Below are 23,935 nucleotides of genomic sequence, written 5' to 3' on the forward strand. Positions count from 1 at the left end.
TCAGTATGTAATATAAGCAGTAGGAAGCTAGTCGCTCGGTGATGGGAAAATCAGGCAAGGAAAATCAAGTTGATCTTCCTAAAACCAACTTGATCACGTTGATCTTTGAACCTCGTATACATGTAGCAGAGTTTTCGGCTATGACTCATCAGTCATTATCAGTGTGTTGTTAACTCTGGGAGCAGAGAAAGAGTCAGAGAGACTAATTACATGTAGCAAAGACTTGGTGCGCACTCCTCAGGTATTATATGTCTTGCTGATGCAGGGAGGGAGATCAATTCAAAGATTTGGACTTAAACGCCATTAATTTATGGTGGACGTCAAATTTGGTTACAGGAATGGAATCAGCCTCGATCGTAGCCGGGCTTGCCCCAGTGCAGGCCTTGCGACAGCACGGGGCCCAGCACCAGGGGGCCCAAATTTTTTGTTTTTGATTTGTTGTATATATATATATATTAATATATAATAGGGAAAATTCCCACTAACCTTAAATTTAGGGATTTTTTTTCATTAACAAAATAAGATTCTAAAATTTCTATCAACTCTAAGACTCTTAAAGATATATTCCCACTAACAAAATTTTTAACTTTTTATATTTTTTTTCTTACCAAACTACCCCTGTCTCTATCTCTCGTCTCGTCTGTTTCTCCCATTTTTAGATCTTCTCTCTCTCTCTCTCGAGAGAGAGAGCCCTTGCTTGTGCTTCGCCAGAGCCTCCTTCCGGAAGCGAATTCACCACCGCACCTCCCTCACCGGCTCTCCCTCCACATCTCCTCCACCGCCACCACCTCTCAACGACTCCTCTCTCCACTCCCCAACCCTCACCGTCAACCCCGCCTCAACGGCTCCTCCCTCCACTCCCCAACCTTCGCCATAAATCACATCGACTTTACCGCTCTTGGATCTGCGTCGAGATCGTCCTCAGTTCCCTAACACCGGTATGAATCTGACAGCGGTGGTGGATCTGCCTCAAAGTCCTCTGCATTGAGATCGTCTCCAAGTCTGCCGTTGAGATCGTCAGCTTCTCGGCGGTCTGTTGAGATTTTTTTGTCTTTCGTTTTGAGGAATTGTAAATAAAGATTAGGTCCCCAGAAACAGGGTCACTCCTCTTCCTCTTCCTGCTTTATCTTCAATCTCGGCACCGATCGTCGGATTTGAGTTCAAGCGTGAAGAATTCTGTTCAGGAAATAGTCAAAGGTAAGGTCGAGGTCTTGTGGAGTTGTGATTATGACCAAATTAAACACTAATTCATTCATGGTTATTAAAAAAGTGACGTCGCTTTCTATGGTGGTAGTAGACTAATACCTTAATTAAATTATTGTTAATGTCTTATCTTTGTTCAAGTTGTTAATGTTGTTGGGTGTACGTGATAGACCAAATGCTTTATGTTGAGTTTGCAATTTTCGTGAACTTTAGGGAGCTTTGCTATTCATATTTCGTAGTTTGAAGCTTTAGGATATGAGTTTGGTGCCTAGTCCATAGTGGTGAGCATTTGAGTGTTTGTAATATTCTAGTTCAGGGTTGAATGATATGTGCTTTGCAAGTATATGTATTGGTAGAATAGATAGATGAACCTTGCAAGCAATCCTCTGCTAATTGTGCATTGGGTTTCTATGTTCGGTGATGCTATTTTTTATGTCCATCAGCCAGTAGACCCTCCTGACCCTCCTACTGCCCTCAGTAGACCCTCTTACTGCCCCCAGTAGACCCTCCTACTGGCCCCAGTAGACCCTCCTGATCCCCTTACTGTCCCCAATAGATCCTCCTATTATCCCCAGTAGACCCCCCTACTGCCTCCAGTAGACATTATATTGTCAGTAGACCCTTCTATTGCCCCTAATAGACCCTCCTACTGCCCCCAGTAGACCCCCTACTGCCCCCAGTAGATCTTCATGATCCCCCTACTGCCCCCAGTAAACATCATATTGTCAGACTCCGGTCAACGGTCAAAGGTTGCCAAAGTCCGGTCAACGGTCGCCGGAGTCAGTCAACAGTCGCCTGTCTTGGGAATCTAGTCATAAAATCTTTATTTCATACTAGACTTTTATAATGGTCTATTGTATTTTATTTAATTCATTAAGGGTATACTTGTCTTTTTGTTGTGTAAGTTGACTCATGGGAATTTAAAGATCTGATTTTGTTAATGGAAAGAAAAATCTTAAATTTAGGGCTAGTGGGCATTGTCCCTATATAATGAATGGAAAAAATGTAATAAAACACAATTAAAGTGATTATTTAATTTCAATCTTTTTACATAATGCTTCGTAATTTCCTTTTGGGTCATTATTTATGTTCTGAATGTCTTTTTTTCCTAGGCATTATAATATTTGTCATATCCCCCTACCATCATTAAATGTCCTTATATAGTATTACATAGTATATGTTTCATTTTTTTTTTACTAATCTTTGTAACCATTGATGAAACATTTTGTTATGTACCCAAATCATGTTGTTGAACTGAACACGAAGCACCTGGTGTCATGAAATGCATTGTAATTTTTTTCTTTTTTTGCAGAGGTATTGATATTATGTCTCCATCGATCCCTTCCTCCCGGTTGTACATACTTGTCATGAAATGCATTGTAATTTTTTTCTTTTCTTTTAAGAGGTATTGATATTATGTCTCCATCGATCCCTTCCTCCCAGTTGTATACTTGTATCATGAGTTAGCATATCAATGAAAAAATATAGGCGTGGAGACGTGTCTCCTGACATTATACTTGGCTAAGTTTAAAACCTCGAACAAAAAAGTTTTAAAAAAAAAATTATGTTAGGGCCCATTTTTTTTTTCACACGCGTCTTAAATCTTTCAAGACCGGCCTTGGCTCTAGGATGCATTCAAGTTTCACTATTTTCAGTTGGAGGCCACTGGATGCCTTAATTCAACAGAATCAGATAATCCTTTTCAAAGAGAGGATCTACTTGCAGACCTCTTCCACCTTCGATCCTAGCTTCTCTCGTGCCTGCAAAATAATGACATATTTTGAACTTAAACGGAGCTACATTATATAACTACTGTAGTTCAGTGCAAAATGGTCAATAGCTCAACAAGAATGACATGTGGTTTATCTCCATATATATATATACATTAACATATAAATAGGTAACTGATATGTATCAGCATCAAGTACACAGTCTAATGTCTTTTATCAGTTTAACTAGAGCAACTTCTATATATACATACCATTGGGGCATGCAATCTCTACAACATCATAACCCTGTCCATCCAAATTATTTCGTCGTCCTCTTCATCATATTTAACTGTTGCTTCCTTCTACCCTCTTGAATTCTGTCTCTTACGACTGTTGCCATTTTATGGAAACCTTCTACAAACATCTCAAAAAATCCATCATTACCATGCATTTTGGCTGGCAATTTGTATCATCTCCCCAACTTTTTCTTGGTGCTCCTTCACCTTCTCTCGTAGCTTTTTCAGTCCCATATTCAATGTATGCCGCTTTTCTCACACATAGATTGATAAAGTAATCTGGGGTTCACATCCAAAATTAATTGGCAATGGATGGAGTGGCCCAAACCCTTATAAACCACAGGCAAGGTCCCATTATTTCCGATGTGGGATATATATCTCAACACGTCCCCGCACGTGTCGCGAATCTTCAAGCCTAACACGTGGACAACATTTGGGGTGACGTGGAGTTCGTGTGGCCTATGGGCTTCACACGTGGACGTGGGTAACCCGCTCTGATACCATGATAAAGTAGTATGGGGTTCACATCCAAAACCAATTGACAATGGATGGAGTGACCCAAACCCTTATAAACCACAGGTAAGGTCCCATTATTTCTGATGTGGGATATATATCTCAACAAGATAAACTCTCACAGGTCGATCCTCCTCAATACTCTGCTTCTTCTTATGATCCTCCATCTCGGAATCGCATTCTGGGTTCTTTGTTTTCAGAAGAACAGAGAGAGCAAAAACAGAACCCTCCTCTATTTTCCAGTTTGTGTGTAGAGACTAGTCGTTTTTTTATATGTTTTTAAATGGTCCATCATCCAACCCGTTTAGCCCACCACGGCCCAGACCGTCTAGACGTGACACATGTCCGCCTAGCCCGTTTTAAGCCCAATACGTTTAATTCTTTTTTTTATTTTTTACGTTTTTAAATGGTGGAGCCCCCTGTCCGTCTGGGCCTTTGTGACGTCGACGATCGCCACCTTCCTCAGCTTCACACAAACACCGTCGTCTCTTTCTCTCTTTCTCTCTCTCTTCCTTCTCCGGCCTAGTCGACTCAGCGAGTCACAATGTTTCTTCTTCCTCCAAGTGGACACCAAACACCCCGTCAGCCTCGAAGACGCCGAGTCCACCACCATCTCCGCCGCCCAATCAAACCCTAGATTAGCAGTACGTTCCAGCAGCCAGATTTTAATTAGATCACTATATTAAGTGAATTTCTAATGTGTTTCAATAGTAGAGCTGTGATCAAGAACCACAAACATGTCCACTTTCTCACATTCAATCTTTTTGATTAATGACACAGTGCCTAATTAGAACTAGCCAAGAATTCCTACAAATCGAACTTGAGCTAGCTGCCGACTAAACTGAAGCTAAGAACAATGACAATATTTAGTACAACAATACTAATAATAATTTAAAAGAACTAAGAATAGCATCTGGTAGTGGACATTTCACTCGGACATGGTGAAGAGTCCCACGTCAAGTTGGACTTCCATGCATCCCCACCTCCTATATTCATAGGAATTACTGGTAAACTACTCATGAACGGAAATCCAATCGATGATGATTGCAGACTACTCTCCCAGTGTTCATGATCATCTGTTTCTGTTGCGTTCGAGTTCACATGATTCGTTATATTCTTCATCAAGGCATCGATGCTGCTGTGATCATGACTACCAACAACGCCGTTACCATGCATCAGTTCATGGTGTGGTATTGTCGTCAAGGACGAGGAGAAGCCGTTATTACACTGTTGCTCCTGAGAACCAGTAGTACTGCTAAAGTCGAAAGTAGTACTACTCTCAGCCGAGGCCAGCTTGGTTCCGAAATCTCCGAGCACTGAAGACGACATGTTCAACAACAAGGACGAAACATCCACGGAACATTTGGCTGCCGGATTTTCCAAAGGTGAAAATGTGAAATTAGGGTTAAAGTAGTCTCCGGCGTTGGAAATGGGGAAGTACTGATGATAGGGTGTAAGATTGCTAGGGATTGATGGGTGTAAAGTTTTGTAGGGATTATTAGCATAATAATTATCTACTGGGGAAAGAGTACTGGTTGTGGTGGAAGTTGAGATCTGTTGTGTATCAATATTACCACTATACTGAGTAGTGTTAGTGGTTTGTGCACGTAATCTGGAGCTGCCTAACACATGATCCTGAAATGTGTTTGGTTCAGGCAAGGTCTGAGACACCCAAGAATGATGAGAAATGGCTCTTTGATGCGCACTGGTATTTGTTTTCTTGAATATCCTGCATATTGCCCATGAATCCTGCAAATAACAACACATGCAATTAGTACAAATCTTTCACACGAATATACAACACTACTGCTGCTCATGCATGTTTCTCTGCTATTATTTTCGAATCTACAGAAGTACTTCATTTCTTGTTTCTCTTTTTAATACAAAAAATAGTTTTGAACTCTACATGTTTGACCTTAAAAGTACATATATAAGAGAGATAAATAAGCACAATCTCAGCGTAATTAAAAAAGAACACAAGAGTATAAACAGAGAATCGAATCGAAGATTTTGCTTCGAAACTAAGATGTAGTTAAAACACATTGCGCTTAGTTTCCATACATTTGCAGGAATGGCAATTTTGTCCATGAAGGATCTCTTTGATGGGAGTACTACTGAGGAATCAGTGAGAGAAGGTAAGCGAAACTCATGCATCATCCAGTCGGGTTTTGACCCCTTTGGCAGCTCTACCTTTGTAGAAAACAAGGGACTTCTTCAACCCTATACACTTGTTCGAGTTACCTTCCGACGAGTAAATGGGCCGGTCGGTACCCGTGGCTTTCCAGAACCCGGCTCCGGTGACCCGGTTAGGCCTTGTGCTGTTTCTGTATTTCCTGTCCCTCGGACAGTAGAAGTACCACTCCTTCTCCCCACTGGCTGCCAACTCTACATATATGCAAAGAATGAAAGAGAATGTTAGTACTATAACAAACTGGTAGAAATGAAAGAGTTATGCATATACATGAGTAGGATTAGGTTAAAACTTACTTGGAAGATCCCATGGATCGAACTTATAGATGTCGAGTTGCTTTATGAGCTCGATCGAGAGAGGGCGTTGCTGGATCTTTCTCTTGAGGTAAAAACCAACAAGCTCCTCATCTGTAGGGTGAAAACGAAACCCTGGCAGCATCACGTCATCTATTTTATCTTGATCTGCTGCACTCATATCACCGCTACTACTTCTCTCCTGATCCATACTACCCTCTTTAGTTCTTCTCCTTCTCTAGAAAAGTACCTACCCAAAACCCTAAACCTTTTGCCGAAACTACTTAAGGTCTGAAGCTGAAGAAGTTAGTGCTAACTTAGACAAGCGTGCTGAGATGTGTTGAACTGTAATAATAAGCAAACCCTAGTTAGCTAAGAAAACAAGAGGAACGCGCAGAAGTAGTACAGAGAGGTGGAGTGAAAGCAAAGATTATTAGGCCAAGTTGACGGTGAGGGTTTGCTCTTAATTTGTAGCCAATATATGCTTCCTGCAGAGGGGTCTGCCCCCGAAGGATCAGCCGCCTTTTCTGGTGACTTGAAATTTAACCACTGTGGTCAGTCACTTAAAATCAAAATTAAGAACAAATACCAAGAAAATTAAACCTGAAGTCAAGAAAAATAGGTTAATACACTCAAGAGAGATAGTACTAGTTTCTCTTATAATTATATTTCCTCACTAAGTAGCTAACTTGGACTTGAATAAACCTCATTTGGGGTATTGTTTAATCCAATTAGTGGAATCTCAAGGAGAGCTACCATATATCACAGTAGCTCATATATAATCATATTACATGGTTTTGGTCTATCCACTGCAAATGAAGACAAAGCAAACTTCCAAGCAAGTAGAAGTATAAAATTTGAGGTGTTTGAATTCGTTTTTGGAAACGTGGACCTGAACCAACTTCCAACACTTAGTTTAAAAATGGAGTCCTGGCTATGAGAGATGACTTGTATATCTGAAAAGGATTATAATAGGTGATACTAGTATCTCAGAATCCTAAAATCCAGTTTCTATTCCATTCTCACAGCTTCTATTCCACTGACTTTGTCAGATTTAGCAATATCTCTAATTCTCTATTCTAGGATTATCAGTTTAATCTGGCATATTCAGACCGTCCAAATCTAGCTCTTCTGGACCCATATATGGACCACTTGCCCTTATTAGAAGTTACATCAATGGTGACTCCCACCTATCATTCACAAATCAAGGGTCAGAGAGCTGTAGCTAGCTAATATTTAACACTCAAATGTAAGAACTCCTATATAATGAACTAGTTCTTCACTAAAATCAGGTAATTTCTATTCCATGGATGTAGAAGTTTATACTAGTATTCATCTCTCTAAAATTAATTTGGTTTAACTCTTTTAAACATCTGTCAAACATTGAAACAAACAAATATATTAATCATAAATTTATATCTCATAAACCAATTATAAATGTAGACTCGAGTCAATTTATACTAGTCAGGTATGAGGAAATTCATGAAGTAAGGTTTGTCCATCCTCTTGTTAGGACATAGATTGATTAGTTGATATCTAACTCGTATCCAATATCGATCTAAACCATAAGATATGTATGCATGCATGCTAATCTTGAGGGTTCATATATCTCTTGTAGGTCGTGTTATATGTACGTGTGTATTGTAAACATATATTCATGAGTGGAGAAAAGGATTTGGGGGGTTTAATTTGGTCATATAGCTAGGATTTGCAAGTTAAAATTTTCTCTGAATTTGTGGACTTTGGAAAACCAAGTGTGGAGTGTGGGATTCCTCACTCTTTCTTGCCTTGCGTAAAACCAAATAGGTTTCAACAATGAGAGCAATTAACTACTATTTGAGTTCTCTTAAAGGACACTAGGATCCTTCTCATAAACTTGATGATCTGACATAAACAAGTTTGAAGTCCATTTTGTCACACTTGAATTTGCTCAAATTGTGAAGTGGTTGGAGAGCAAGTGAAGTGAAGTGTTACCAAGTATTTAATGGGAAGTTCACATATAGTCAAATGGCACACTCGGGACTCCAAATCCAAGTGAAGCTCCCAAAATCTTACCCTCGGTTGGAACCCTTTTTGTCTGTGGATTGACCTAGGATTTGCTTCCCCAAGCGTGCAACCAAAGTTAAAAATTGGGTCAAACTCTTCAAGCTCAAGCATCTATATAAAACTTACCTCTTTCTACGTGAACATTATTAACCCTCCTCTACTTCGATCAATTTCGTTCATAAATATTACCATGTAAATTGTCAAGGGGGGCAACTCCACTTAACAAGGTTGATGAATTTTACCAACAACACTTAATTGAAACCCATTACGAGGCTGCCTAAGCTTCATGAATCTTACTTATTTACTCTTTCTGGTTCATAATTACAATGCATAAATCCAAACGATCACTTGGTTAGGTTTTCGTTCAAATACGTGTCACTTGTTGGCCGTTGATGATGGGGTGAAATAGTCTAGGAGTCTCTTCACTCTCTTGTAGTTGTACTACCGGGTTGTTGAATCCGCAAGTGTTCTTCAACTTGAATTTCAAGCGCATGTATATACGTTTCCGATTCATAGACTCATTTGGAAAAGCTTCGGCTTCCGATCATAAGCACTTTAGACAAGTTTAATTCTTGAAATTATCATGATTTCACCATTGATAAACCATGATGTTCAAAATGTGCTGCAATTGACAGACCTTGCACATCTGGGATTTGTAACTTGAAAGAAAAAATCATAAAAATGGGACGCATAGTTCACAGTTTCGAGTGGAAGCTACAATTTTGGAAACTTTACAACAGAATAAGAGACTTTAAGAGCAATTTCCCTGATACTATTACATTCACATTGTGGTAGTACAGAACAAATAAAAATCGGAAGTACCAACTCATCCTCAATTCACAACGCCAATGATCCACACACATACGTCTGCACTTACTGCGTGTGCCAACATTGGGCTGAAAGTAGGTAAAATCCTTTATATTCTAAATTTTTACCAACTTTACTATCCTTGCAGACCTTTAAGCATCGAACCTTTTTCACCGTTATGACAATGCTCCCTATCATATATGCAAAAGAAATCTACTCCTATCAGGTTGCCTGCAACAATTCCTTGATATCATACCCTTGAAGCTGTACAAACAACCAGAAAAGCAGTTTCAGAAAGATTACTCAATGTTCGCCAGTGGCCTTCATTTATAGTTCAGACTCATATTATACAAGGTCATAACAAGATAAATAGTGGTTTTACCTGAAGGAAGGTCAGAAGCAATATAACTCCCGAGTTCCAAAAAGCATGTATTGTGATAGGGGTCAAAAGGTTACGAGTTTGAGCATACGACAATCCCATAGCAGCCCCTATAGATGATAGAACATGTAAGCCAAAACCTAGGGTGTTATACAGTTCAAATCTTGTTTTGATTTCAACAATAAACTGTAAACATGTTACCTAGTACAAACAGCTGAGGAAACTCTCCAGGAGTGAGATGTGCAAGTGCAAATACAGCTGCACTAATTACCACAGCAACTGGAGTAGGTACCCTGCAATAAGAAAGTGAAAAGGTAATAAGATGCTCAAGTTTTAGGAATTACCAGTTGACCAGTCATAATCTAGGAGATTATACTAAATTTGCTGAACCAAGAAATTTTAAAACCGTCCACAACCAACACAACTGAACTTGTATCAAACATTTAGATGCTTTGGGCCATTCTACTATACATCTGTACATAAGGTCTATGGAACCAGTTTCTTGTACCATACATTTCTTAGTCTCTATACTTATTCATGCTTCTAAAAATGGTTTATCACACCCAACCCGCACATCAACTCATTGACAAGACTGACCCACTACATAATATATTAAAAGTTCAATACAACTTTCATGTAGGAGAGGATCATATTGTTTGAACAGTCCAGTTCACGGAAACTGTTTCTGCATTCTGATTGTAACAAAGCAAAGCAGTTCTAGGAGTGCACCAAACTGGTTCCTAGTTTTTAATTACTCTCTATTCTCCTCTTTTCAGAGCAGTAATTTAAATTTCTGATACTGATGAAAATATTTGAATGCATGTCATTAGTGAGAAAAGTTTTCAAGTAATTGTAGGCATGTTTAAGGGAACAAAACTGTCTAGAATGTTTATGGTCAATGTAGAGAACAATCGATCACTTTGGTCATGTTATGCAACTCAGGAAAACCAAAGAACAACATACCACTTAGTCATGGAGACCATGAAAAACCCGCGGAACACAGTTTCCTCAAGAATTGGAGCCAAAACTCCAGTGATGCCTAACAAGCAAGCAGTGCTGCAATGAAGATCAACAACAGCTTAATCTAATTTGCTGAATCTTCAAGTTCCAGTGATGATGAAAGGTTTTCAATACTTGGAACGATGTATTTAACAAACCCAGGACATTTACAATATGCAAAGATCTGATATAAAGTACCTAACACTTGATGATCCAATTAGCGGGAGTAAGCTAACTAGAGCGTCCTTCTGAAACCAAGAGAAAATAAATAAAGATTATGTCCAGGATCTTCTCCCTTCAACTCAGTGACAATCCACTTTCATGAGAGAATAAGGGAATTGAGTCCACTGTACTTTATAATGAAGAAAGCAATATCAGATGAACTCCAAACCTCTCTTTGTGGGGGCTCCCCACTGAAAAAGGATGTGGCTGCCCCTGTCAACGCCACAGCAGCTACAGCACCAACAAGACCAACCACAGCCCACAAAAGCCACCCTCTTTGTAGACTGAAAGGATCCCTCCACTCTGCAACAATACTAGTTTATATTAACTCAAATGATCACATTCTCCAGGCTTAACAAACTCAAGTCTTGCAAAAGGAGCTTTACAATGTAAGTTTTGCAATTATTTGGTATACTGATGCATACAAAACATTTTATCTGATTGAACCAAGTAAAAAACTTATGGTACAACACTAACAGGCAATCTTTCTAACCGGTTTGTTTCAAAACAACAGCCATAAGTGAGGAGAAATAAAATATGTACATGTGCTTTAAATGAAAAAAATACGAAGTAATATAGAAAGGACTAGTACCATAGCGGTAAATATCTTGAGGCAGCGGTTGGAAAGTGCTTGCAACAGTATACAGAACTCCAAGTATAGCTGCAGTCGTAACACTACCCAAACAAGAGAAGAACCAGTCAGACCCTTGGCAATTCCAAAACACACAAACTAAACCCACAACTGTACGTGAAATAAGCATTTTGAATTCTCAACATAGATACAGAATATAAGTGATCATTTGATTGAATTTCAATACAATGTGAAATGCATTACCCTTGAGCAACCAAGAGAAACTCAGCCTTCTCATCCAAACTCAAATCCTGAATGCTAAATCCTAAATAGGGTACAACTGCTGCCTCCACCAATCCTGTCAAAACAAAACTGCCTGGGCCAAAATTAATATTACTCCAATCTTTAAAAACTAAAGCAACCAAATTTTCCAACACTGATGAAACTTCAAATGCCAAAACTCACCTCAGCCCACAAGCCAGTGATGTCAATGACACTGTTTGCCACTCCCATTGGCACATCCCACCTCTTCAAAATCTGCAACCCCCCTTCATTTTTCCTGCAATAAAAATGCTTACTTTTTCAGTTTTTTTTTTTTTCTTTCTAGATTACTCAGTTGGGTTTGATTGGTAGAGCTGAAGAAAAGTGATGACCTTTTCTTGGAAATCAGGTTTTGGGTTTCGTGGGCCGCCGGAAAAGCAGACATGAAGCGGCGGCCGGGTGGTTCTGAGGCGTGTGAGGTGGGTTGTATGGGCATTGAGGAAAAGGGTGTGGGTTCGTTTGAGGAAGGTTTTGGAGGAATTTAAGCTGGGGGAGTTTGAGAAAGTGGGAAGGGGAGACTGAGCTAGAGATGTGAAGAGGGTATACACCATTGGTGGTTAATGTGTGAGAAATTTGGAAGGTTTTGATGGCTGAGTTGTGACTGTTGAGCAGAGAAGAGAGAAGAAGAAGACTAGTGATAGTGGAACGGGGGATAAGGCTGTTCAGTAGTAACAGCAATCTTTTTCTTCTTCTTCTTCTTCTTCAGATGAGAAGGAGGTCTAGGCCCAAATTAACTGAAAGATTTGGGCTAAGCAACTACAACCCAGATGCCCAATCATTGTTGGAAATAAGTCAAATAACCAAGGGTATAGTGTGGCCTATTGCATTCAGAAATGAGCCCAATTATCAAGTATTAACACTTTCATCAGTTTCATGTGAACACTTGAGCTAGATAATTCTTTCTTTTCTTGATTGAAGATAATTCTTTCTTTACGTGATGGAATATTTGAGTTCATGATTTTTATCTCTTCTTATTTCTATGTGTTAGACTGTTAGAACACTATGTTTTAGTCTGAATCTAAGAGTTGCCAAATGTAAAACATCAAGCTAATTTAGAACATCTTTAACAATGTTAGCCATTTTTAAGTTAAATTTTAGTCAAATTAGCTAAAATGTCGGCTAGCCATTTTAAAAATGTGGCTACATCAATGCTCTCTATTTTAGCTAGCATTACATCAACATTATTCTTCAAATAGTAATTAAATAATTTAAATATATTTATATATCACATAAAATATCTTACAAGAAATGTATTAAATTATAGCTAGTCTCATTTGAGTCATCTTGCTAGCTAAATATAGCTAGCGAGATAGCTAAAAGTTAAAATAACTCAAATTTGGCTAATCTGCTGGAGCTCCTAAAACATCTAAAAAAGCTAAATACGCTTTCTAAAATAACTAAAACCTAAAAAAGAGAGCCTGTTAAAATTACTCTTACTATAGACCACGCAAACAATCTCTTGATAACTTCTTTTATCCAACTTGTGTATGTGTATGTTTATTGTAAAAATAAATTTGTGTAGACATTCTTAGTTATTATTTATTAAAATGTATTCGTGCGGAAAGCTGACTTTTATGTTGTCCCATAGATAATAGCAGCATGTTTAAGTGGGATCTTTCCATCTTATTTTAACTTGGATCTGATCTAAATCAAGCAAAACTGGTTGGAACCCACAAAGTGCTCCACATTAATCTTGTATCATAAGCACGATACTGTGCGATGTAAATAGCATATAAAATAAGAAAGAGGTTGAGTCGCAATCTTTATAATAATGAGTTTGATTCTTTGATAATGGTAATATGAGACAGCGTGGTCACCAATAATCATAACCTAAACACGAAAGTCGATCCGGATCATTAACGTTTACGAGTATAGTACTTACTATTGAAATTTATTTAACCATTTATGTTCTAGCTCCTTGCTGCCAAAGTGCCAAGCCTATGATGTCGACTTTGGCATTGCAACCTTTTGTGTTTGTGAGTTTGTCATCAACCCATTCGACTTTGGCAATGCAACCTTTTGTTAAGTCTTGATCACACTTCACTAAAAACAAGTTATTTGATGTTCATGAGACATTTTGACAGTCAAAGGCAGTTGCGGAGACATAATTACTATTTGATTACGACTGTTGTATGTTAACATATCTCACGCGGTTACTATATTTATCATTTTAATGACATTTATCATTAAGGACTTATCTTACTACTTCAAGACTCATGTAGTAACTAAAAAAAAAATCACTTTAATAGCTAATGTTATCACTTTAAGGACTAATCGTATTACTTTATGGACTCATTTACTTTAAGATAATTGTATGTATGACATATATTACCGCATCGTAGAGTTTCTCTATTTCGTATATGAAGACATATTTGTAAGTATATGGCCACATGCAATTAAAAAACCTTGATTAATTTAAAAACACTTATAATTTTCTTGGAACCAATCTCAAACATGACTGGTTATTAATATGGAAATTTTCAATCCCCTACCAAATTTGGTGGTTGTCTAAATTGGAAGAACACGGAGGGAGAGGGAATTTTTCTTTCTCTTTCGATGAGTTAAGAGGAAAGGTTAAAAATGGTGGATGATGGTTGAGTTTTGATTGATTTAACAGTCTGTTGCTTTGGTCCAAGATGCTGAGAGGAAAAAAACAACAAGTATGGGCCAGGTGTGGGCCTTTTGATCCCAGATCTGCCCATTCTAAATTAATGGGAAATTCAACCTCAATCGCCGCGTGGGTCCCGCCCGCATCTCCTTCCTGACATCGGCCCAACTCCGCAACACATCTTCAATCATAAATAGTTACTCTCTCAATCGAACTACTGATCAGTAATAAGTCCAAAATTCACTCTTCACATCTTTATGGAAAAAAAAAATCTTTGGATCTTGTCATTTTTGGTGAACTTTTTTAACACACTACTTTTCTCAGAAAAATCTAGGATAACTAACTATTTCACGTCCGGACGATATTCGAATAAGATCAAACTAGTGTTCAAACTTGATTAGAATGTCTAAACAAAAAGAAACTATTCTCGATTTTACGCTCAGTTCATTCCATTACAAATAGAAAATAACTTGGGTGACTAGCTATGGTCACTTATGGGTGACAAACACCAATAAGAGATAGACAAGTGTCAACAATAATCATAAACAAACATGTCAAATACCAAAAATCCTCTTGTTATGTTCTTAAATTACAGCCAAGTCTTTTAAAATGGACATGTGTCTCATGATCATTGGTTGTGGTGAGAAGTTTTTGTCACCGAAATCGGGTTCTTACAAATACTGACTGATCATAAATTAAAAACAAGCCGAACACAAACCGAAAACGAATTACCTCTCATTCACAATTTGATTGGGACGTGCACAGACAAAAAAAAAAAAAAAACCAAAAGGAAGAAATAAAAATACATTAGAGTTTGCGTCCAAAAACACCGATATTAAATTGGCCCGCTAAATCAAATAATTAATAGGGTTCCATTAAGAACAGGGCGAGACCATGATCTCATATATGCCGTGTTGTCGTGTTCCACAAAACACACGGCAAATCATATTTTTGTTTATCTTTAAACTAAAAACAAAATTATTAAAAATTAGACTACACGCTAATATCGCGTCACAATCCAGTTCCCTATAAACGAATGTCCCCCTCATTTTGCTTCATCATTTTCAGATCATCAGAATCTCACAGTTTCAGAGCTCCACTCCCTCCTCTTTCTCAGAAACTCATCGACACGTCGCACCGTCATTTCACTCTGAAATATTGAAATACTGCTAGTTATATATTTATAATTATATAGTTATATATAAAATTATATATATATATATATACACCACCTCCACCTGACCACCTCCACTCCACTTCCCTCATCATTTCACATACAGAAACAAGGAACCTTGGGATTTCTCTTTTACCTTTCTCTGTTTTCTGATACTGATAGGTCTTGTAGATCTGGGCCTGCTTTATGCGATTGGTAAGCCTTCTGATTTTGCTTCGTTTAATCACTAATCACCTGTTTTAGTTCGCTAATTAGAGCTCAAATCAGTTCACTGAAGCTCTTCAAGCTCCGAATTTGTTACTGAGTTTTCGGATTTTGGTTTACTTCTTTAATAGTAAGCTTGCTTCCAAAGAACGTTTCAGTTTTTATTCATTGATTTTGAGTTTTTTATTATTTAATTTGATGTATAGTGCGTAAGCTTTGATACAGTTGAATGATGATAATGTGGTAAATTTTGGATCGGTGGAGTAATTTTGTATTGAATCTGTGTTCATAGTGTTGCTAAGTTAAGCTGATTTTTCGCGTAGTTTTACTATAGATTTGTGATGGATTTGGAGATTGAGGTTTTTTATATGGTGATGAGATGTGGTTGTGAAGTTTGAACTAATTTTGCAGGCTCCGGATGGCTACGAAAACCAATGCCGATGGGCGGACTAGGGGCTCTGTGCAGATTTTTATTGTAGCCGGATTGTGCTGTTTTTTCTATATATTAGGTGCCTGGCAGAGGAGTGGTTTCGGTAAGGGGGACAGCATTGCTGTAGAGATTACTAGGACCAAGGCCGATTGCAGTGTGATTCCGAATTTGAGTTTTGAATCACATCATGCCGGTGAAGTTGGCAAGATTGATGAGTCTGGATCCGAGGCCAAGGTGTTTGAACCTTGTCATCCTCGTTACACTGATTACACGCCGTGCCAGGATCAGAAGCGTGCAATGACGTTTCCGAGGGATGATATGAATTATCGAGAGAGGCATTGCCCTCCCGAGGAAGAGAAGTTACATTGCCTCATTCCGGCGCCTAAAGGATATGTGACTCCGTTCTCCTGGCCAAAGAGCCGTGACTATGTGCCGTATGCCAATGCGCCGTATAAGAGTTTGACTGTTGAGAAGGCTATCCAGAACTGGATCCAATACGAGGGTAATGTGTTTAGATTCCCTGGTGGGGGAACACAGTTTCCTCAAGGGGCAGATAAATATATTGATCAGCTTGCTTCTGTGATACCAATTGAGAATGGTACGGTTAGAACTGCGCTGGACACTGGATGTGGGGTATGTTACTTTTCCCCAAAATCCCCATTTCTTTATCTGTGACTTCCGTCCATTAATTTCATTCTGCGAGGATATTTGACATTGTCTTTTGTTTCATATGATTCTAACAATGACTCTTTTTCTTAGGTTGCCAGTTGGGGTGCATATTTGTTGAGTAGAAATGTTATTGCCATGTCCTTTGCACCAAGAGATTCACATGAAGCACAGGTGCAATTTGCTCTTGAAAGGGGTGTGCCTGCAGTAATTGGTGTTCTTGGCACAATAAAGCTGCCATATCCATCCAGAGCCTTTGACATGGCTCACTGTTCTCGTTGCTTAATTCCATGGGGGATAAATGGTGAGAATTTAAATGCTAAATTATTACTCAGGATTTATGAAAGAAAAGAATGCCTAATACTCTGGATGGATTGTTGATATCTACTAAACAGCAGTGGCATTAAGTTTTTGAACTTATGTACAGATGGAAAATATCTCAAGGAAGTTGACCGAGTCCTTAGGCCTGGGGGATATTGGGTGCTTTCTGGTCCCCCGATCAATTGGAAGAATAATTACAAATCATGGCAGCGTCCCAGGGAGGAACTTGAGGAGGAACAGAGAAAGATTGAAGAAGCTGCTAAACTTCTTTGCTGGGAGAAGAAGTCCGAGAAGGGTGAAACCGCCATTTGGCAGAAGAGGGTGAATTCTGATTCATGCAGCAGCAGACAGGATGACTCCCAAGCTACCTTTTGCAGCTTTAATGATGCAGATGACGTCTGGTATTTTCCTGTATTGATTGACAAAAAAAAAAACTGATAGAAATTATTCCTAGCTTTATGTCTTTACACACATCTGATTTGTGTTGCAAATGGCAGCATTCCTGATGCCAAATTGCAACTGCTAACAAATCTAAGTAATGTATATAGTATTGATGTTACTACTTAGGTTTTGATGATCCACGAAATCTCACATTTCTGTTTTGCATCAGTTTAAGTCAACTTTCCGCTTCTGCTTTCTTATCTTGCTTTTTATGGTGGTTATTAGGTATAAAAAAATGGAGGGATGTATAACTCCATATCCTGATGAAGTTGCTGGAGAACTGAAGCCATTTCCAGAAAGGCTTCATGCTGTACCACCTAGAATTGCTAGTGGATCGGTTCCTGGAGTTTCTGTTGAGTCCTATTTGGAGGATAACAAAAACTGGAAGAAGCATGTTAGTGCTTATAAAAGAATCAACAAATTACTTGACTCTGGAAGGTACCGCAACGTTATGGATATGAATGCTGGTTTGGGTGGTTTTGGTGCACAACTTACATCTCCAAAATTATGGGTCATGAATGTGGTGCCCACTATAGCTGAGAAAAATACATTGGGTGTTATATACGAGCGAGGAATGATTGGAATCTATCATGACTGGTACCTATTCTGAACTTCTCTTACCTGTTTGCATGCTTGTTTTTCTAAATTATCATCTTTTCAGCATGCTTTATTGACATACCTTTTATTTCATCATCAATGTAAAGTTACATGCTTTCCAAGTTTCCAGAGTACATGCTTTCGAAACAGCCAGTAATATATATTGTCTGCTGAATCATATCAATGAAAGAGTATTGTGTATTTGACAGTTCATCTAGGGTCTGTTTGAAAAGATGTTGGAAGTAAAAATAAAAAATAAAAAAATTCTATGAAAGTATAGTTTTTTTGTTTCCTGGATTACTCCCTTTTATTACAGGGTTCTGTGTTAGTATGATGTGTGTGCTAAATAATTATAATGTCCTGGAGCAAAGCCCAACTTTTACTTATTTGTTCATTTCTCAGCATTTCTGCCTGTGTTGTTTCTTTTTCAGGTGTGAAGGTTTCTCCACGTACCCAAGGACATATGACCTCATTCATGCCAATGGTATTTTTAGTTTGTACAATGGCAAGTAAGTATCTCCATCAATAATCTATTTTTAGGTTTTAATATGTGTGCTTTCTAGCCTTTTGTCAGATGGATGTGATGTATATATCTCAAAACAGTATACAAGAAAAGTTCACTGACTATCGTACGCCAAAAAACAAAACCTTAGCACAATCCTCACATGATTTTTAGGTCAATTAGTACAGAATGAGATATTACCTTATGGCTCATACTCTGTGAGGAGTGTTGAGCCAGTGACACTCAACTAGTGTAGCCTTTTCCAACTTGGGCTCTCGCCGGGATGTTTGTTAAAGACTACTTCATTGGCCTTGTAACGCCAACTACTTTATGAATATGACTGCAATGGTGTGGAATATCCTTTTTGCATCTGTAACCAGCGAGTTTCTGTAATGGGGTAGTTGTTTAGATGTGGATGTCGTACTTGAAACGCTAGAACCAACCATATCTATTCAAGAATTCATTTTTTTGATGGACCAATTTGAATGTCTACTTAGTTACTTGTTCTTTCCTTTTGCTTCTGTAACTCATCAGCTGTATCTTAAACATATGCAGATGCAATTGGGAAGACATTCTTTTAGAGATGGACCGAATTTTGAGGCCAGAAGGTGCCGTCATATTCCGTGATGAAGTTGATGTATTAATTAAGGTGAGAAAGATTGTTGGAGGGATGAGGTGGGACACCAAAATGGTGGATCATGAAGATGGTCCCCTTGTTCCAGAGAAGATATTGGTTGCTGTCAAGCAGTACTGGGTTGGAAACTCCACATCCACATGATGGAATGCTCAAAACGAAACCTTGAGGAGCTTCGCAGGGTTCTAAGCTGGCAATGGTCTCTGTTACAATTCCCTACTCGGATGTGAATTTTTCCAGTGAGCAGGTTTGCTGCCCGAGCACTTCCTAGGGAGGAGGGTGTACACAAAGCTATCTTTGCTAATCATCTTTGACCATGCTTCTTTGTAGTAACTTATAACTAGACAAAGCTAAGATCATCTATATAGCTAATGCTTGTATTGTTCACAGTATCATTCATCTTATAAACTTCCTTGATTTATTGTGTACGTTTGAAATGTGTTTGTACTGTTTAGTCCAGCACTTGTATCAAGCCTTGCAACGATTTAAAGCCGCTTGCGCGCAATTGCGATGGCTTTTTTCTGGTTGAACTTGTGAAGCTGGTTTAGTCTAGCCACATGGTTTTTGAATAGGTGCTAAATTTTCATGGTAGGACTTTGTGTGGACTAAAAATTCTCAAAATGAAAGACACTGTTTGGTATGTCCTAGAAGTTAATGCGTGGATTGTGATGGATCGGAATGGAAGGAGTCTTGTTGGTTGGAAATTGAAGCAGGAGTAACGTCTTCGTGTGGTACTGCTATCCTCATAATACTTGCAGGGTAGGAGTCCCATCAAACAGGCCAAGGCAAACTAAACGAGATCTCAAAGAGTTTGTTTGCAATCTTTTCATTCTTTGTTAACCAGTTATTGATGCATATATAATTATATATTATTTTCTGACAGATGAATGGTGTTCAGGCTTCAAATTCCGAGAAATATCTCTAGATTTGGTAGATGTTCGAAATTCTCTGTATCATGAACATGTCTTCTTCCCAACAGCAACAGATAGGCAGATGGTTGAGTTGGGGATGGGATTATATGGACCTCACTACCTCACTCTTCATATGATTCTGGATCTGACATGTTTATATTCTTACGATGTCACTTAAGACTTAATATCATCAAAATGTTAGATGAATATCCCACTTTATATGCCAGCTGATTTAGTATAAAGTTCATCCGATTACAGTATTTCATTAAATGACGTGTATGTGTCATGTAAGGTGGAACATAATTAGTATCCGAAAAGATGATTCACCTAGCATTTCTTAGCTTAAGACATGTTTGAACTTGCAATCCTGATTTACGATCTAACAATGTCATGTCCGAATTAAGACGCTAAGTACATAGTCTTCCCTCGTTTTAGTCTCAAATCTATGATGTGATTCAATTGTCTGCACACCTAATATGAATAATTGAGATCTAGAGCGTCATGTTACCACATCCACAAGTATGGCAATGCGAGCTGACAGAAATGTCAGTCAGATCATGTCAAGAGAGTATTAATGAATTTTCCTGTTGTGAAAAAAATGACAATTCTGGTCAATTAATTAGGCCACAAACATATGACCCTACCCTCTTTAACATCTTTGCATATTGCAAGAGCCTACATTGAGCCTACATATACATCTTACACTTCTCAGTTTCCTACCCAACCCTTATCTTATCTAAGCTTCTCTTAATTTATCAAGGTTTCTTCTTCTTCAATGCAACTCCCTCTCTTTTTGTGGCCTGAATAGTTAACACTAGCTCCTGCTTGTTGGGTTTCTTTCACAGTAGTACCTGAAGAAAACCTAAGATACATACCACTTTTACTCAACACAGATATTGCTCTAGCAAGGCTTCTAGTTTTGGGTCTTTTTCATTTTTTTCCTTTTGTAGTTTTGTGGTACTTGCTATCTGGTTCTCCCTAGCCTCTAGAAATCAGATTCTCATTTCCTTTTTGGGTGTCTTCTTTTTGTTGCATTGAACTGTTTTCAAAGAGTTGGAGTTATCCATGGCTGTTGTTACATCTAACATCCGAGACGCCTCCTTTTCTTCATACTTGAGTATTAACGAGCAAACCATTCTACGTAAACTTGGTGATCAGAAGTCAAGCCAAAACCTCAGTCCAATCATCACAACCACCAGTCCTTCCAAGCGAGATGATCAGCTTAAGCACTTGGGAACTAGAAAGAAGGAAGAAGAGGAAGAAATTGGAGTATTTGGAGCTGAAAAATACTTCAAAGGAGTAATGGACGAGGACAGCTCAAAAAGTTCAAGCAGCACATGTAGCTCAATGAAGTTCCATGGTCATCAGCAGCAGCGAGTCAATCTAGATCACATGAAGCTAAAGGTGCAACAGCATGGAACTCCAAGTGTTCGTTCCGAAGCAAGTAGTTGGAACAGCCAGAGTGCACTGCTGACAAGTGGGTCGAGAAAAGGCACAAGGACTAACAAGACAAGCAGCAACAAGGCACAGAGGAAGAGCTTCTTTGCAGCTCTTGGTTGTTCATGTACTGATAAGAATTCTGTTGATATTAATGAAGAGCGTGTTGGTGAAATCAGCTTCAAGCAGAATGGTGCCAACTGTGGAATCACAGCTACACCACCACACATTAAACAAAGTCTTGACCTTGTTAGTGAAGCTCTGGTCAAAATTAAACAACAAACCCCGGATTCATGGGTGAAGGAGGAGATATTGATGAACAACGAAAAGATCGAGAAGTTGGGAACTGGTCTGAGCACAGAAAACTGCTTTACTTTCCCAGCTGCAAAATCTGGAGCGGTGAGTAACTTGCCTATCAAGATTCCTGCCTTTCAAGAAATGGAAGATGAGAAAATGAGGAAGTCTATAGAGGTGTTTGGCTCTCCTGTGTTGGAGAAGAGGAAAAAGGCTCTAGGCCTTGAGAAAAGGCTAACAATGCTTTCTTGGGATGCCGAGTTTGCTGCAGCGAAATCAGGTGGAACCTACACTCATGAGTCAGACAGTGATGCAAGTTCAGACCTGTTTGAGATTGAGAGCCTCACAGGGAAAAACAACCCTTTTCTTGCAAGGCAAGCATCAGATGGTTGTGCCACCCCCACACATTGTTACGCGCCGAGTGAGGCAAGCATAGAGTGGAGTGTGGCCACTGCCAGTGCTGCAGATTTCAGCTCTGCCATGTCAGATTGTGAAGACCTTGTCAGGCCAAGTCCAACCAACACCACAAATGCCAAAGCAGCTAGAATGAACAAAGAGATGGTGCCAATTAGGCACCGTTCCAATGTTCTGTTAGGCTGCAAGAGTCACAAAGCTGTGAGAGTGGCAGCAAATGCGCACAGACCACAGAACCAGAAGAACATTATTGACCCACAGATGATGCCTCGCAAGCCAGAAATGCCACTCATGCCATCAACAAGGTTTCAAGCTGACCCAAACTCTAAGTTGACAGGTTTTGACTCGAGAGTACAAGGGCAGCATGCGCTTGCACCACGGTCGCTTCCGCGTGCACATTCACCACATGCTTCTCATCTTCTATTCATGCAGTAGGGATCCAGACTAGTTCCTAATCTACTGCTACTCGATCATATCAATTGTTCCCTCCCATATTTGATTACATTAGTGATTAATTAATCCGAAGAGTTGCTTCTTTAATTTGGTTCATTTAATTTTTTATTTCTTTCTCAAGAAGTAACTCGATCAGTTCGAAGTTTCAAACACATGGAGTTGCTTCTTAGATGAAGTTCATGATGCTACATTTTTTTTTCTCATCAGAAGTAACATAGTTCAAAGCTTCTAACACATGGAATTGCTTCTTTAATTTGGTTCATTTACTTTTTTATTTCTTTCTCAAGAAGTAACTCGATCAGTTTGAAGTTTCAAACACATGGAGTTGCTTCTTTGATGAAGTTCATGATGCTACATTTTTTTTTTCTCATCAGAAGTAACATAGTTCAAAGCTTCTAACACATGGAATTCTACCCCTTTTCTGTTTAGAAGGGCTCTACCTAATTTTGTCCCTAACTTGGATTTCATACTACAGCTTCTGCCATACCCTTTTGCCCTCTAGAGAAATGAAGAAATTGCTCGTGTAATAGCAGAGGAACAAAGTCACTGTACTAGCGCTTCCTCTTGCATGACATCCTTAGAAGAATCCAACAAATCTAGCTTTTTTTGTTCTTGTATTTTTGTGGATTCAAACTTGAGGCCACAAAACATCCCACTTTCAATGCTTCAAAAATTGCAACTAAAACTGGAACCTAGCGTGATCAAGTTGTCAAACTATTTTGTCTATTTACCCTTTAAGGACCACATTCCATGGCGGACATCTCATAGAGAGCTCTAGATAGTCAATTATCGCCTTCTTCCTATGACGATCAACAGTAGATCCCAAATTATACCCCCATAGAAATGACAGTAACATGATGTATCACAGAGTTACTGTCATTATGTTACTATCATACATGCAACTATTTTACAGAAACAGATGAATCTGCATCCAATTCAGCTGTATTACCAGAAAAGGCTCCACATCACCATTGATGATCCAAGTGCAGTGGATAGGTTTGTTTTCCTTTTGGATTTGAACTCGAAAACCTATCACATATAAACTGTCTAAGTTATGGCCCCTCTGGGGCTTGAAAGATTCCTTACGTTTCAAAAAGAAAGTTCAACTCTGAAGGGGCCAGAATGGTTCTGCATGTGTTGCTGCATAAACTCAATAAAGCTCCAAAGTCTTGCTAATAATACCATGAATATTTTAGTGCCATTTGATGTTCAGCTTTCAATTATAAAGCCAGGAATGTCGTCCATAACGACTCGCAGCCACCGAAACAATCACAGGCATTTCAATCTGTAACCATAAGG

The 23,935-nt window shown here is 38.8% G+C and overlaps 2 protein-coding genes and 2 pseudogenes across 3 annotated transcripts; 2 read left to right on the top strand and 2 right to left on the bottom strand.

The window, feature by feature from the left end:
* Positions 1–4,621: 4,621 nt before the first annotated feature.
* LOC101305661 lies at positions 4,622–6,416 on the bottom strand (annotated as a pseudogene).
* Positions 6,417–8,911: 2,495 nt separating this feature from the next.
* On the bottom strand, positions 8,912–13,887 carry LOC101305941 (annotated as a pseudogene). The gene is made up of 10 exons (XR_184589.1): positions 13,883–13,887; positions 11,695–11,788; positions 11,494–11,601; positions 11,251–11,333; positions 10,828–10,961; positions 10,635–10,684; positions 10,401–10,493; positions 9,639–9,730; positions 9,441–9,547; positions 8,912–9,322 (listed from the first exon to the last, which is right to left on the bottom strand). The product of XR_184589.1 is annotated as an uncharacterized LOC101305941 (transcript).
* A 1,343-nt stretch (positions 13,888–15,230) lies between these two features.
* LOC101305935 (probable methyltransferase PMT2-like) lies at positions 15,231–19,833 on the top strand. The gene is made up of 7 exons (XM_004297257.1): positions 15,231–15,527; positions 15,948–16,599; positions 16,726–16,936; positions 17,060–17,354; positions 17,620–17,991; positions 18,423–18,500; positions 19,049–19,833. The coding sequence occupies exons 2-7, from the start codon at positions 15,955–15,957 to the stop codon at positions 19,269–19,271; spliced, it is 1,824 nt and encodes a 607-aa protein (XP_004297305.1). The 5' UTR covers positions 15,231–15,527; positions 15,948–15,954; the 3' UTR covers positions 19,272–19,833.
* Positions 19,834–21,103: 1,270 nt separating this feature from the next.
* LOC101306232 (protein PHYTOCHROME KINASE SUBSTRATE 1-like) lies at positions 21,104–22,618 on the top strand. The gene has a single exon (XM_004298385.1). The coding sequence runs from the start codon at positions 21,104–21,106 to the stop codon at positions 22,616–22,618; it is 1,515 nt and encodes a 504-aa protein (XP_004298433.1).
* Positions 22,619–23,935: the final 1,317 nt, after the last annotated feature.

This window comes from Fragaria vesca, linkage group LG4 (genome assembly GCF_000184155.1).
Source record: "Fragaria vesca subsp. vesca linkage group LG4, FraVesHawaii_1.0, whole genome shotgun sequence".
NCBI lineage: Eukaryota > Viridiplantae > Streptophyta > Magnoliopsida > Rosales > Rosaceae > Fragaria > Fragaria vesca.